General features: G+C 39.4%; 2 protein-coding genes across 3 annotated transcripts in view; one reads left to right on the top strand and one right to left on the bottom strand.

Annotated features, from left to right (window-relative positions):
- Positions 1-13,764, top strand: part of GTF2F2 (general transcription factor IIF subunit 2) — a 90,523-nt gene that overhangs the window by 23,451 nt on the left and 53,308 nt on the right. The window lies entirely within an intron of this gene.
- On the bottom strand, positions 7,526-8,299 carry KCTD4 (potassium channel tetramerization domain containing 4). The gene has a single exon (XM_009809317.2). It carries the CDS (start codon positions 8,297-8,299, stop codon positions 7,526-7,528), a length of 774 nt encoding a protein of 257 aa, XP_009807619.1.

Below are 13,764 nucleotides of genomic sequence, written 5' to 3'. Positions count from 1 at the left end.
GCTTTCTGTATGCTTGAGTCTGGAAAACAGTCTAGCAGAGCTCATTTGGTGCTCTTCCTGAGCTATAAGGCTTTTCCAGCCCCGGCGTCTTGCCAGCAGCTGTGGTGATATGGGAGCAGGAACAGCATGTAGCTGTGCTACAGCATATTGTCTTACTCATGCAGGTTGTCTTAGGGATTTCTGCACTGTACTCCGTGGACAAACCCTACAATCATCATCTGTGCATGGCAGAAAAGTGTTATAGAGGTGGACTTTTATCATGATATGAGACGGCATAAAATAGCCTACATGTTAGATTTCTGCCCTTTTGGGAAAGAACATTATTTGCTGTTCATTTTAGAAAATGTGTTGGAAATACGACAAGACCTGGCAATGCTGCAGGCCTTAGATAAAGTTAGTATTGATAAGACTCCTAACCTGAGGGTACCTATTTCTCTGTTTAGCTGATTCTTATCAGCCTGGCTTGCAGGACCTTTAATTTGTCTCCTCAGAGATTAGCAGTTTCAGCACTGAGAAAATGTACTGCTTTATCCCTAATACTTGCCAAAGGCTTTATTTAAGTAGTAGACAGGCAATAAATGACTGGGTTTGGTGTTACAGTTGCTTGTTCTGTTTACATTTTTTGACGCTTAGCCTGTTCGTTGCTAGTTTGTTTGCTTAATTTTTTCTTCCTAATTGAGAGAGTCTGTACCCACCTCTGACCTGTTCTTTTTTTTCTTCATCTGTTCACTATGGTACAAACTCAAGAACCTCCTTTGAGATAACAAGCAGCTTTCTGTGGAGCTGCAGCAGTACATTTGTAGCTCGAGGTTTCCTATTAACAAATCTTTAAAAAAGTGGATCTCTCCATTCCTCTGACTTCTGCTGCAAAAAAGAAAATTGCCTTTCTGAAACCAGGCATATGAAAAGCCAAAAGAGGTTTTGTTTTGTTTTATTTTATTTTAATTTAGTAATTTCAGGATAATTAGATGTTATTTGTGTTGTACAACCTCTGTGTTGCACTGTGTTGGCATCTGTGCCTTCTCCATAAACCCAAGGTCCCCACGTGACAGTCACTGATATGGAGTCCCCCGCCCTCCTCTTCATCTCCTAGTGCTCAGGTATTGTAAGGCTCTCTCTCCACACTGCTCCCTCCCCATCCTCACTGCTCAGGGCATCCGGCACTGCAAGGTTCCCTGAGCATCAGGTCCATGGCTCTAATGAGCCCCTTGGATCCTCATCTTCATGGGGCATTTCCCTAGCAAGCAGCCTTGGGCTTTTAAATATTAATTCTCATCTCCTTGGTGCACTTCTGCAGCTGGTGAAGTGCCACCCCCTGACACAGCATGCCGAATCTCCCTTCAGGAGATGTGAGCAAGAAAACCTGCCACCCGCTTTTGGCCAGGCTTTCCACACCTGGAACAAAGCTGCTCTTGAAAGCCTGGGGTGAGGTGGTGTCAAAGGCAAAAAATATGTATCCTGGAAAAGCATAGTGATTTAGTTTTTCAGGTAACTGAAATAACGCTTGTGGTGGAACTCGCGGAATCTCCCTTTAATCCAGAAAGATCGTGGGTTTCATGAACTCTGTAAACTGAGGTTATGTCTCCAAAAGTCACAACACCAGTAAATAAGGCAATACTACAGTCATTTTTAGCATTATCAGGAGAAGTTTACAGACCTTCAGAATGGCTCGATTTTTTTAACAGTCATCTTCTAACGACTTGGTTTTGAAATCTTAACATGTTGAACTTGCATGTCATCATGCCCTAACAGTGTTTTAAATGAGTAACTGCTGTTTACAGCTATAATTCTTGTACTGGTTTTGTGAACGTTTTTGTTTCTGAAGTAGCAGAGCAGTATTCTGTTCTGAAGCTTAAAATGAACAAACATGGTGTTAAATGATAATGGCAATGATATTAAACTGTAACCAGCACAGATAGAAATAGCTTTTTGGGAGACTGTTGCTTTAGCTGTGTGTGGTACTCCTACTACACACATTTTTAGGAAAAGAAATCAACTGTCTAGTTCTACAGGATATTATGCAATTTCTTTCAGAAAGAAAGGCAACTGTGCTTTCTTTTTCAGAGTGCTCGCTCATCTGCGTTCCTCAGGTGTCATCATACATCTCCCTCCTACCTTCCCCAGCCCTTGCCGCGCTTCTCATTTTCTGGCATTTTACTGTGAATGATGATGATTTATAGAGGCAGTGTTTTGAGACAATAGGACTTGCAGAATATCTATTTCAAAAGTAATTAAAAACCATAATGTTAATTTTCTGATCTTAAATTTCTCGTGCCTTATCAATTGCTTTTGTTTCAGCCTAGTAAATTATGCAAGCCTATCTCTCCAAATGAAAATACCTTTAGTTTTTTAACTAGTAGTCGCTTTCCTGTCAATCTAAGAATTTCTGCCTTGTGTTGCAGGACAGGAGACAAAATTAGGGTTAGGCAATAGTTAGCTAGCAAAGATGAAATAATTCTAGCCTAAGAAAATATTATTTATTTTGTCATAGACCCAAGTTAACTTGTCCCCTTCATCCCCAATCCTGATTCATTAGTCAACAGAATTAGGGCAACATGACCTGTCTACGCAAATAAATTCATGGATGAGGCACTGCCGTTACTAAATAGTAATGTTTGTTGCCTGCCCTTATTCTGCTTGTATACTAATGGGGAGAGAAGGAGGAAGATAATTTTCTTAAGCTGTTCCCATCTTATTGAGTGGAAACCTTGTCATACTTTTAAGAGTTGCAAATAACAGTGCCACTGATTGCTGCAAATGATGATCTAATTTTTTTCCCGCTTTATGATCTAAAGAAATATTAACTATACAAAAAAAGTGACCAATTGTCACACAGTTGTAGTAGGTACGAATGCAAAAACACAATTATAAATAAGACATGGGTGTTTGAAAATGTCAATAGTGCAATTATGATGCTGTAAAACACTGGTTACTGGGTGAGCAGGTACTGAAGGTGCAGCGTTGGAGCTTTAATTTGACCTTGTTGCACAGCCTGTGTATTTCACAGCATCAAGGCTACCTCCAGGAAACCACATCTGGCTCTAGAAGTCATTGGGCAGTAAGTGGCTGGAGACTGAGGGAATACTTCAAGGGAGCATTATTGTGTATGTTTTTTTCTGGTTCTTATATTCTTTCCTAGGCATCTGCTTTTGGCCACTGTCTTTACTGGTTTCTCCTCTTGAGTCAGGCTGCTGCCAAAGCCCCACAGCCCTCCTGGTGACAGGGAGGGGTACAGTGAAAGAAAAATGAAATATAGTTGTATGGTGTGGGAGGAAGACAAGATAAGGGGAAGGATGTGAGGTTCAAAGGAGCAAAAATGGTGATTCTGCCCAGAGATGTGAAGGATCAGGGGATGGAAGCAGTTCACAGTCACTACAGGACGCTGGGTTAGATAGACCTTAGTCTGACATAGTGCAGCCACTCTTATATAAGTTTTGTCCTTACATAGGAAAAAAACAAATAGGTGATAACTATGCCACTGTACTGCCAAGCGTGATAAAAGCCATTGGCTTTTCCACCAATGGAAAAGATGGGCATACAAGTGTGGGAGGAAGGAATACAATGGGTATTTTGGTCAATTTCGCACTGCTCTTTCATGAGCAGTCATTCAGGGAACTCATGGGGCTGGGGTATTTTTTTTTAGTGTATGGGGGTCAGTCCTGCCTTCTGTCCCTTCTGAATTGTCTGCTTGGTGGCCCTTTTTCTCACCTGAGAAGATGGGCAGGGGGGCAAAAGGAGCTGACCTGCGTGGGAGCAAGTTAAGTGCCTCCTTGGGAAAGGGGGAGGAAGTTCCTTTTTACTCTTACCCGAGCAATTGAAGATCATCTGAGAAATTATGGAAATTGCCATTCCTTCCTGATACTTGTAGGACTGTTACGATTAAGTTCATTGTGATCCAACTCTTCATGAGAGAAAGATGAATAGAAATACTTTGGATGCATATCATATTCAAAGTAATGTTGTTAGAACAACTGTTAGTATTTCTGACGTAAGCACTTGATTTTGCAGCTTTCTCATTGTCATGGTAATACTAAATATGCAATGTCCAATCTTAAAGAAAAGACAGAAAAGGTAACTGATGTGTAACTCAGTACCTTTTCTGTCACAGCCTACAGTGGTGGAACACAAGCATCTACCTCAGTGACTGAAGGTATGCAAAATATATTTATGTTATATTGAATATATTCATGGAGTAAAAAGGAAACATTATGCACAGTATAGAAGTTTTACGTGGTTATTTTGTTCATATACCAAAGCAAGACATTCCCCCACCCTCTTTTGAAAAATTATTCAGGTTTATAACTAGTCCGAAGCATCTTGATTGTAGCTGATATGGTGTGATTCAATGTAGTTGTGGATTTGTTCAGTGTGAACAGGGATGAGAATTATTATGTCACCCCCATCTTCTGTTTCTGCTGTGTGAATCAAACAGCTGAGTGACGTGCCTTCGATCGGAAATGGCACATAAAAATTTCAAACCCTGACACTTGTAGAAATGCATGAGTGCTCATGAGAGTGGGAAAAGACGACAAGATTGAAGTTAGTGTTACAGCAGATGACTTTACGTGTATGCCATAGATGTCAGTGTTATTTACACAGAAATAAAAGAAAAAAAAATGCAGTGGAAAGTGCTTAATGTAATGAATCATTGAGTTTTAAATTAAAAAAATAAAACCAGCACAAATTTATTTTTTACTGATGATTAGAGATGTACATTTTTCACAAAAAAAAAAAAAAGGAATTTCAAGTGCCCTTTGTTTTATATAGGTTAAGAGGGAAGTAGGTACTCTGAACCAAAAGCCTGGCAAATAAAAACTTTCCAGTAATTTTTTTAAGAATAACTATAGAGTATTCTTGGAAGATATTTCAGATGGTTTGAGTTTTACCTGTCATTACCAGCTTGTGAATAGCTTATATTCCAAAACCATATTCTATAATAAATGCAGAACCATCAAATTCTTTACTGCTTTTTCATGAGTTAATTCATGCTATGATGAAAAACTGGTACTGCTTTCTGATGCTGAAGTGCTAACATTTTCTTGATACTGGGCATCCTAAGAGCCCAACTGAAAGGCAAGCAACCACAGTATATTTTAATTAACATATATTAATTGTTTGAAATCAAAATTGATTTTTGCAATTTTTCTGTTTTATTTTCAACTGCAATGACATTTTAAATCTCAATCAAAGATCCACTACAAGTGAAGGTTAGAACCAAAAGCATTTAAGTGAAAATGGATGATTTGACATCCTAGGAGCAACAGCCTCCTCCAGACTTTGTGCTTATGCAGGCTGTGTTTTTGACAGCACTGTGAGCATGCTTCTTTAAAACTTGTACATTAGTTATGGAGCTTTTTTAGATTGTCTTGTCGCTGCTTCTTGCTCATGTAGAGAATTGTGTCCACAAAGGGCTTTTCATGTAATTGTTCTGTGTGATGGTGTTTCTAGTTCTTGTCCTAGAAGATCAGCAGGATTTTGGATTTCTTTTAGGGGAGCTTTCACATTTACTTTTCACAGAAGTCCTGGAGATCTTGTGTGTATAAGATTAGTGGTTAACAAGGATTTTTTTTGAAGCTATCCATTTGAAAATAACTTGGAGGGGGATGAAGGAGGGAGGATGACACACAGTAATGGAATTCTAGCTGGAATGGTCTGGAAGTGTAAAAGAAGCATGTAAAAAATTGTGTTTTACTGTGTATCTTTTGTTTGTAGATAGTTAATGCATTTGGACAAACTCAGAGAAGTTTTGGGATACATGAACGGTTCTTCAGCTTGTAAGCCTGAAATGTAGGGTGATCTGATTTTTAAACAGTTCCGTTTGGAAAAGTTCCACTCAGAAGCACATCTTTTGTGATCCGTAAGTCTGTAACATGGGGACTGGATAGAAAAGTTCGTCATTTCTAGACAGTGGGTTCATTCTGATGGAGTATTCTGGAGAGATTGGATTTCCTCATTTGGTGAAATCATATTGGAATATGTTTCAGTCACTGCTGCCTGGTCTGGAGATGTAGAGTCCCCCTCTTAATTCATCTCTGGCGAGGGACCCAGTTAACAACACCTATTGTATGTTACAAGTGAAATAGAGTTTCGTGTTGAAGGATAAGTGGACCTTGCATTTGCATTCCCAGTCACTACTACTAAGGATGGATTTGTTCCCTCTAAAATCTGAAAGTAAACTGTTCTCAGCCTGTCTTGTGTTACCTGTTTTCCTTGGTTGTCACTTCTGGTATGGATTGTACTTCATTTTGTGGACATTTTTAGTTTTGTTTTTTTTCTATACAGAATGTTTTGGGACAGTTGAGAAACTACTTGGTTGTTTTTTCTTTCTTTAATAGCATTTTACTTGATTTTTGGGTTCATTTGAGCTGTGAATGATGGCTGGGTTCAATAATGGACAAAACTTAAACTTAGAGTTACTGCAGCTCCTTTTTGCCTTTCGTGATGATTTTTCAGTCCGCTTTTGCGGAGTGACTGGTTTGTAATGCTTGTGGTTAAATTAGTTACAGTTGTTCCACAGAAGCTATTAAAACTTTGTTTAAAATATAAATGAAAATATGTGATAAATAGTGGAGATGAGGAGAAAGAAGGTATTTATTCTGTTACTTAGAGTGATGCATCTTAAATGCCAGCAGGTGGTCTATTCAAAACTAATAGTACTAGTTGCTTTTAGTAAGCCATTGTGCAAAGCAAGGGTGCTGTTAATTGCCTTTCCTTACCAGCACAAATGATTAGTAGGAAATAGTGTCTTTAGCATTGTAGGATGTCATTACTGGAAACCTGTTACATGAAACTTTATGTCAAATATTTTTGTTAGCCATTTGATATGTATATATAATTAGAAAATTTAACATTCTGTGCGGATTCAACAGAACTAATCCCCCCAGCATTATTTTGTTGGTTTACATGGTTTTGGCAATTGTTATTAATGTAATAACACAGCTATAAACTTGGTTTTAAGTGAGTTCAGAAATAATTTAACTTTAAAATCAAGCTGACTAATTTTAAACCCTCTTGCAATCTTGTTTTTCGCAAATTCAGTACAATAGATTAGCATAAACACTAATGAACATTCAAAATCATTTATTCCAGTTAAAATCCATTCTGAATTTGTTCTAAGCAAAACATATTTTAAGCCTACTTATTATATGAAAATACTCTCACTGCTGTTCAGCAGAGCAATTAGGTGTATGCATGTTAGTCATACAAGTACACAAAAATTCATCTAGACTCTCTGGTTGAAAGACAGCATCGAGAAAATATGTATTACAAATAGCATAAAGCATTCAATCTGTGTTTACAATGTTTAGCAGATAATTTTTATTAAATTCAAGCATAAAATTTTCATTCAGCTTAAGTAAGCCAGAGATGGATGTCATTATGAGATTTACATACCATTAGCTCACATCAATTGATTAGCAGCCGAGCTCTGTGGTACAAGGCTAGTTAGACACATTATTTGTGATGCCAGGAGGCTGCAGGTCAAGGAGGTTTACTATCTGCATGCTCGTTTCCTTTGCCTTTGTGATTACTTGATAAAATGAAGTGCATCACTGTGAACAATCGACCCTTTCGAACAATCCAGACTGGTCAGCAGTCTAAATCCACATTTTAAAGCTGTCATTATAGCCTCAAACTTAAGAGTTTCCAGGGTGCAGACAAAGGTGTTGTCCTCTTTCAGTACCAGTCGTGTACCGTTTTCAGACTTTATGAAGTACTTGAATTGAATAATATTTGAAGATACCGAAAACTCCTCCGGAAATCCATCCAGCCTGCTTTTGGACACCAGTACAATTCTGGATTTTATTTTTGCAATGAAATCAGGAGCATTACAAAAGATTCGAAGTCCTTGTGATCGGTCGTGGCTGTCAGTTATTTCCAGGAAAGTAGTCTCTCGAGATGCTAGTTGTTCCTTCTCCCACCTTGATTTCACTGCATCCGAGAGTACCTTAAGCTGGAAAAAATCTGCTTCTTGTGCCAAAAGTTGATTTTCTCGAAACCCTTCTGGTAGAAGAAGTTCTCCATTTCGTAGGAAGTTGAGAATGTGTCTGAAAAGGAGTCCATCTCTGTCTATGAAGTAATGACCATCTGTATCGAATGGGCACATTATTTTTCCATTTATGATCCCTTCCAGAAAAGAATCTGGATACTTGGTTAGTGTCTGTTTTTGTGTGATATATAGATAGCCACCAACATTCAGAGTAATCAGAGACGTTTTATAGTCCTTGTCTTGCTCAGAGCCTTCGGAGTTGCTGTGTTTTTCTTCGCATTCCTTTTCTCTTCTGTTTATTTTTCTCTCCATTATCGAAGCTAGGACAAAAAGCCAGCTATCTTGCTTTGTTCTTGTCAGCTTTTATTTTTAAAAAGCACCTTTATTCAGCTCCGGCACGATGTTGGAATGGAAACGCTGCTAGCATTGCTCTGACTGTCAGCTCGGGTTTGCAGTAGGTGGCGTATCAGCTGTGTATGCAGGGAGATATCAGGAATATGACTGTAAAGGAGAATTTGCATTTAACTGTGTAAGGGAAGAAGGGTATAACAACTGTTCGTCTCTTTCTTTCCTTTACGTCTAAGAAGTTTACATAGTTTTGGGGGTTATTCACAGAAATGCATACTACTATTTTAAATTACACCTTATTTTTAATACTTTAAGATGTGTTTGTAGTATCAGCTGGCCAAATCATGTTTAGTGCTTAGGGTGTTAAACAGATAGCTTCATTTATGTTTCAAGGATTTGAATTTTCACGAAGTGTCTTTTCACATTTTTTTGGTACCAGTTAGAGTACCTGATGCATACATCAGGACAACACTGAAAGGAAAGGTGTCCCTGTCTGTACAAAGCAGGTGTTGGCTATGGAGCGCGTGCACATGCATATTCCTCATTTATTGGACGCATGTGCAGTGGTAAGACGTTTTCACAGAGGATACTCTGGAAGTGATGCTGAGGACTTGTTGGTCTGACTGTTTTAAGTTTGTGGTGAAAGCTTCTATTTGCAGTCAATGGGAATATCTGCACCAACACAAGAACTGCAGCCTGATTAGGTTTTGCTTTTTGCCTTTCTCTGTGCCACAGATAAAAACTGTTTTAGAGAGGGAACTTACTATTTATATTGGTGATGTTTTTTAAGCCACCAAGGCTATCTAGCATCAGTTTGTTCTTTCTCAGTAGAAACAAGTCAGCTGCCCTGCAGAACAAAGGGTTAGCGTGCCTACAGATAGCTTTGAACATCACATAACATTATAGCTTAGCAACACTTGGGTACGGGGAGGGGAGAAACATCGGCAGAGCACACTTGAATCAAATGGCTGTCTTCCCTCCATGAATCTGTGCTTTGAGGCTTGTTCTCGGTTGCCTCTTAGATAAAGGTTTCCCCTTTAAACATTTGCAGCTTAGAGCACGAAAGGGAAAGCTCTCCACACATCTCTGCCCTGCTTTTCCTTGGGGAGCGGGCGGGAGCCGCAGCATGCATTCCCCAGCACAGGCGGGAGTGAGCACTTACCTTGGGCTGGACCTGGAGGGGAGGTCCCATCTTTTTCAAGATGGATTTTTCACTCTACAGGTAGATGTCTCCTGCTTTTCCTGATTAGCAGTGAAAAGTCAGATTATTCTTCTGCAAATTCTTCTGCTCTATTTCTGAATATTTTATTACTACTGCTCCTACTGTCTCTAAGGCTGTTTATCAATACTGTAGAGTCATCACTATAATATTTTATTAATTGATAACTGAATCTAGTAGAAATAAATGCACTTTTTTTTACTCGCTATTCTCCTTGCCAGGGTATCCCTAGCCCTTATATGCTAAATTTTTCTGCTGCTGTATGTGATATATTAAGCAGATATTATTCATTACATTTGATTTATCAGGAATTAGTCATTGGTTTAATTTTAACTCTTTGATGCCATTGACATGTTTAGCATAACTTCAGTCAAAGAGATTTCAACCAGTTTCTAATTTTTAAACATTTGGACTTTTTTCAAAATTAACCCTTTTCACAATTATTGAGTGAATAATTGAGAAAAAGAAAGATCCAATTAGTTTCAAGTATGATTTTTTTTTTTTTTGCCATTACAGGAGACTTCCGTTCAAATTTAGTTTTTTGTCAAGTGATGGAAGTTCAGTTAATGTGCTTAGATCGTGCATAGTTACATTGTTGAACCATCTTAGTGGATGTTAAGCCCTAAGAGAATTATTTCTGTAGTGCTTTCATCACAGAATCACAGAATCACTAAGGTTGGAAAAGACTTGTAAGATCATCAAGTCCAACCAGTGATCTTGAAATACTTTGAAGCTGAACTAGGAATGTCCTGGCACAAGTAAGTAGGGATTTTCAGGGAGAGCTGGGATTTGTAAAAGATATGAAATTTTTCACGGCCAGCTAAACCGTCCGCATTTTAAGAGACAGTAGTTACAGAACAGTATCTGCTCCCTTAGTTTTTCACACTTATCATCTTCTGAATGTTCTAACACTTGCAGTTGAAATTTTCCACTTTAGTGAACGAGTAAGTATTCTTTGAAAGATCATGCAAAATCATTTTCGTGTTTTGTGTGATAAAATATTCAAAATTGATTTGATGTGGAAAATACACTCTGTGGAGATCATGAATATTTACATTTAAACCTTTGAGACTTGAAAAATGTAGAGCTGCCGTAAAATTTTCATCACCACAAACCCATGTAACTTTACTTTGCTGCAGATGACAGTCATCTGTAACACAAAACTGAAGGTTGGCATATCTTTGTGAAAATTTTCCACTTTCTGTGCCGTACTACAAGACAACTTTTCCAGAGAGCCTTCGTTCTTCATATGCGCTGGGTGATACATATGGTGTTGCAGTGCATGTAGTTTTAGTGAGGTAGGAAATACTTTAGCGGCTTCATATAGCTTGGTGTTTTCTGTAGGTGTAGCTAGAAGAACTGGGTTTCCTTTTTTCTGTCTTTTTGTCCATCCTCTGGAAGATCATCTAAAAGTTCATTTTGATAAAGGTATGCAAGTATTTTTTGCAATCAAGTCTGGAGACTTAGCTCTTGTGCTCTGAGAGTTTTTGTGTTGTGCGCCAGGCGCGTAATTGCTGAGATGTTTCCAGTGTGTCCTGGTTCTTCTTCCTGCCCACTTGGACTGAGACAGAGCAACTTGCTGCTGTGTGCTCTGCCATGCCATGAGCAAACTGCCTCTGTTTTTGCCCTGAACAGCTGAAGTATCCTGATTGCCGATGTTGGTAGCTAGCAACCCTGAAAGGACTGCTGCTTCACAAACTGTTCCTGTCACCTGTTTGCTGGGATTGGCCATTTAAGGGAGGAATAGCGCTGGAATCCAGCAATTGCAAGGATATGGTTTTGGTTCCAGCTTAAGTCAGAAAATATACTAAACACTCTCTCTCACACACACACTTAAGAAAGTGGCTGTAGTAGTACTCCATTTCCAAGTTACTCACCCTTTGAGCTATACCAGGAGGGCAATCCATGCAGCTTTTCAGTTCCTTCTCAGTCAGACAAGCCGCCCGGGAGACAGTGAAAATGCAGTGCTGGTGTCTATCAGCTACACGGGAAAGCAAATCCAAGGAGGAAGGGGCTAGGCATCTGCCCCTCATTCTGTCCTACATGTTTCCTTTTGGAAAATAACCTCACTCCTCCTCAACTTCCATCCTCCTCCTGAACCTTCTGGTTTGGAGGCTTGAGCACACCATGGAGCTGAGGATTCAGAACTGGAGCACGGCACAGAAAAGTTGGTGCTTTACCTAGGGTTCAGCTTACATGTCCGAACAGCATCAGCTTCACTGAGAATCTGTTGGCAGTGAAAATGACCTGTGTTACAGAAAACAGCTACTTCTATTTATTGCAGCACAAAAGGATATGAGGAGAAATCTCAGCTATAAGAGGTAGAGAATCTTTGAAGTGTATTAGGAAGCTGTGCTAATGAAATCTGTTTGGGTTATTGAGGTAGTTTGCTAGTCATTTAATGTCATAACGCAGAAAATCAGCCAGGTTGTTGGACAATTACACCATTCAGTAGTTACTATCGCACAGTTATAGTAGCATAGACATTCTCATTCCAATAATAACTCCAGGATGTTGATTAACAGCTATTGAAGACAAGCTCTACACACTAACTGAAACTGAAGATTTTCAAATCATCAAGTCTGAACAATTTGCATTCAAGAGTTTTAAAAGAGCTATCTAAGAAACACTGTCAACAGTTGCTGTTGATATTTTTAATAATTTTTGAGCACTGCGGTTCTACAAGACTGAAAAAACAAATGCGGTGCCAGTATTTGAAAGGTGAAATGGATGGCCCAGGTATTTAAAAACAAAAAGGGACTGTATGAAAAACAATAAAACATCTGACTTGGAAATCAATCAGTTAAAAATGAAGGGAGAGTAATATAATACTAATCAGTGTGGGTGGAGGGGAAAATGGATTGTGCCAATTTTTTTTCTTCTTTATTTTGTATTACAATTTGTTCAGCAAAGAGGTAATACTTTTTTTTTCTGTTAAATCTTTGAGTATGTCCCACTTGTCATCTTGAATTAGAATATATACTGTATTGCTTTCCCTCTCATTTAACTACACAAAAATTATTTCCTAGCTTTCAAACTCGCAAATGTTAAGCAGACAGGTAGCACTAAAATGTTACTGTGATTTGGTCCTATTTATTTTTAGTCAGCTATCAAGAAGGAGATAGTTACTGATGAAGTTTGGAGATGATACAGACTGAGAATGTAATCAATAAGGAGGTACATTGCTGATACAGCACCATTTGGATAGTTGGTTAGGATAACATTTTAATAAAGCCGAATATGAAGTTTATAGTCCTAGGAATATACTGTAGGCGGGGCTTGCAGAACGTATGTTTGCAGGAGGGGTAGGGCAGAGGCTGTGCCCTGAGTATAATGCATCGACAACTGAACGTGAGGTCATCGTTCGATGCAGTGGTCGGTGTATCTTTGTACTGTGTACCGTTGGATGCCTAAATAAGGGAGTGCCAAGTGAAGGCTGGGCAATCCTGTTCTCTAGCTGCGTAGCCACCAGGGAAGGGTGATCTGAAAAGGGCACCAGCTTTGAGGCTGCCCTTTGAATGAAGAGAGGTGCCATAAAATGCCTCTGGTCTGGAAGAGCAGAGCTGAGGTCTACTGTAGGAGGGGGCTGCTCCTTGTCCAGCCATCACATGCAGTAAATAGCCTGGGAAGCTACACAGTGGTATAAATAGGCAGCGGGAACTACCAGGGCTTCCGACTTGGATGCTGGTAAGCAACAGCCCAACATCTGCCTGCTGAGAAGCTGGAGGCACACATGCCCACAGCCTGTCCTTCCTGCATTTTCTTCCGCTTTTTCCTGCTGCCTGGGAATCATGTGTCCTGGGGCAGGTCTTCATCTCCTCCTTCCTGGGCACCCCTCACAAAGAGCGGGAGCTGGTACACTCCAGATCCTGTCCCACACGCCATCAAGTCTGGCTGTGAGGCCCACAGCTAAGGAGAGACATTCATGAACTGAACTTTCTCAGACCAATAAGAATGATTAAGAAGCTGAGAAATAGGCCTAATGGAAGATTCGAGAAAACATGATTTATTTTTATTAGGCTTGATAAAGGTGGACAGTACATAAGTGCTTGGATGGACAGAAATGCTTTCATAGCAGGCTCTTCAACTTAGCAGTCAATGGTCTAACAAGACCCAGTGGTTGGAAATTGGAGCTGGGTGCACTCAGAATAGAAAATGAACACATTAAAATCTCCAAGCCAGTCCATCTCTTTCTCAAAAAAAACCCCAA

Source organism: Gavia stellata, chromosome 1 (genome assembly GCF_030936135.1).
Source record: "Gavia stellata isolate bGavSte3 chromosome 1, bGavSte3.hap2, whole genome shotgun sequence".
NCBI lineage: Eukaryota > Metazoa > Chordata > Aves > Gaviiformes > Gaviidae > Gavia > Gavia stellata.
The sequence above is the reverse complement of the archived record's forward strand: the minus strand, read 5'-3'. Positions and strand labels throughout refer to the sequence as shown.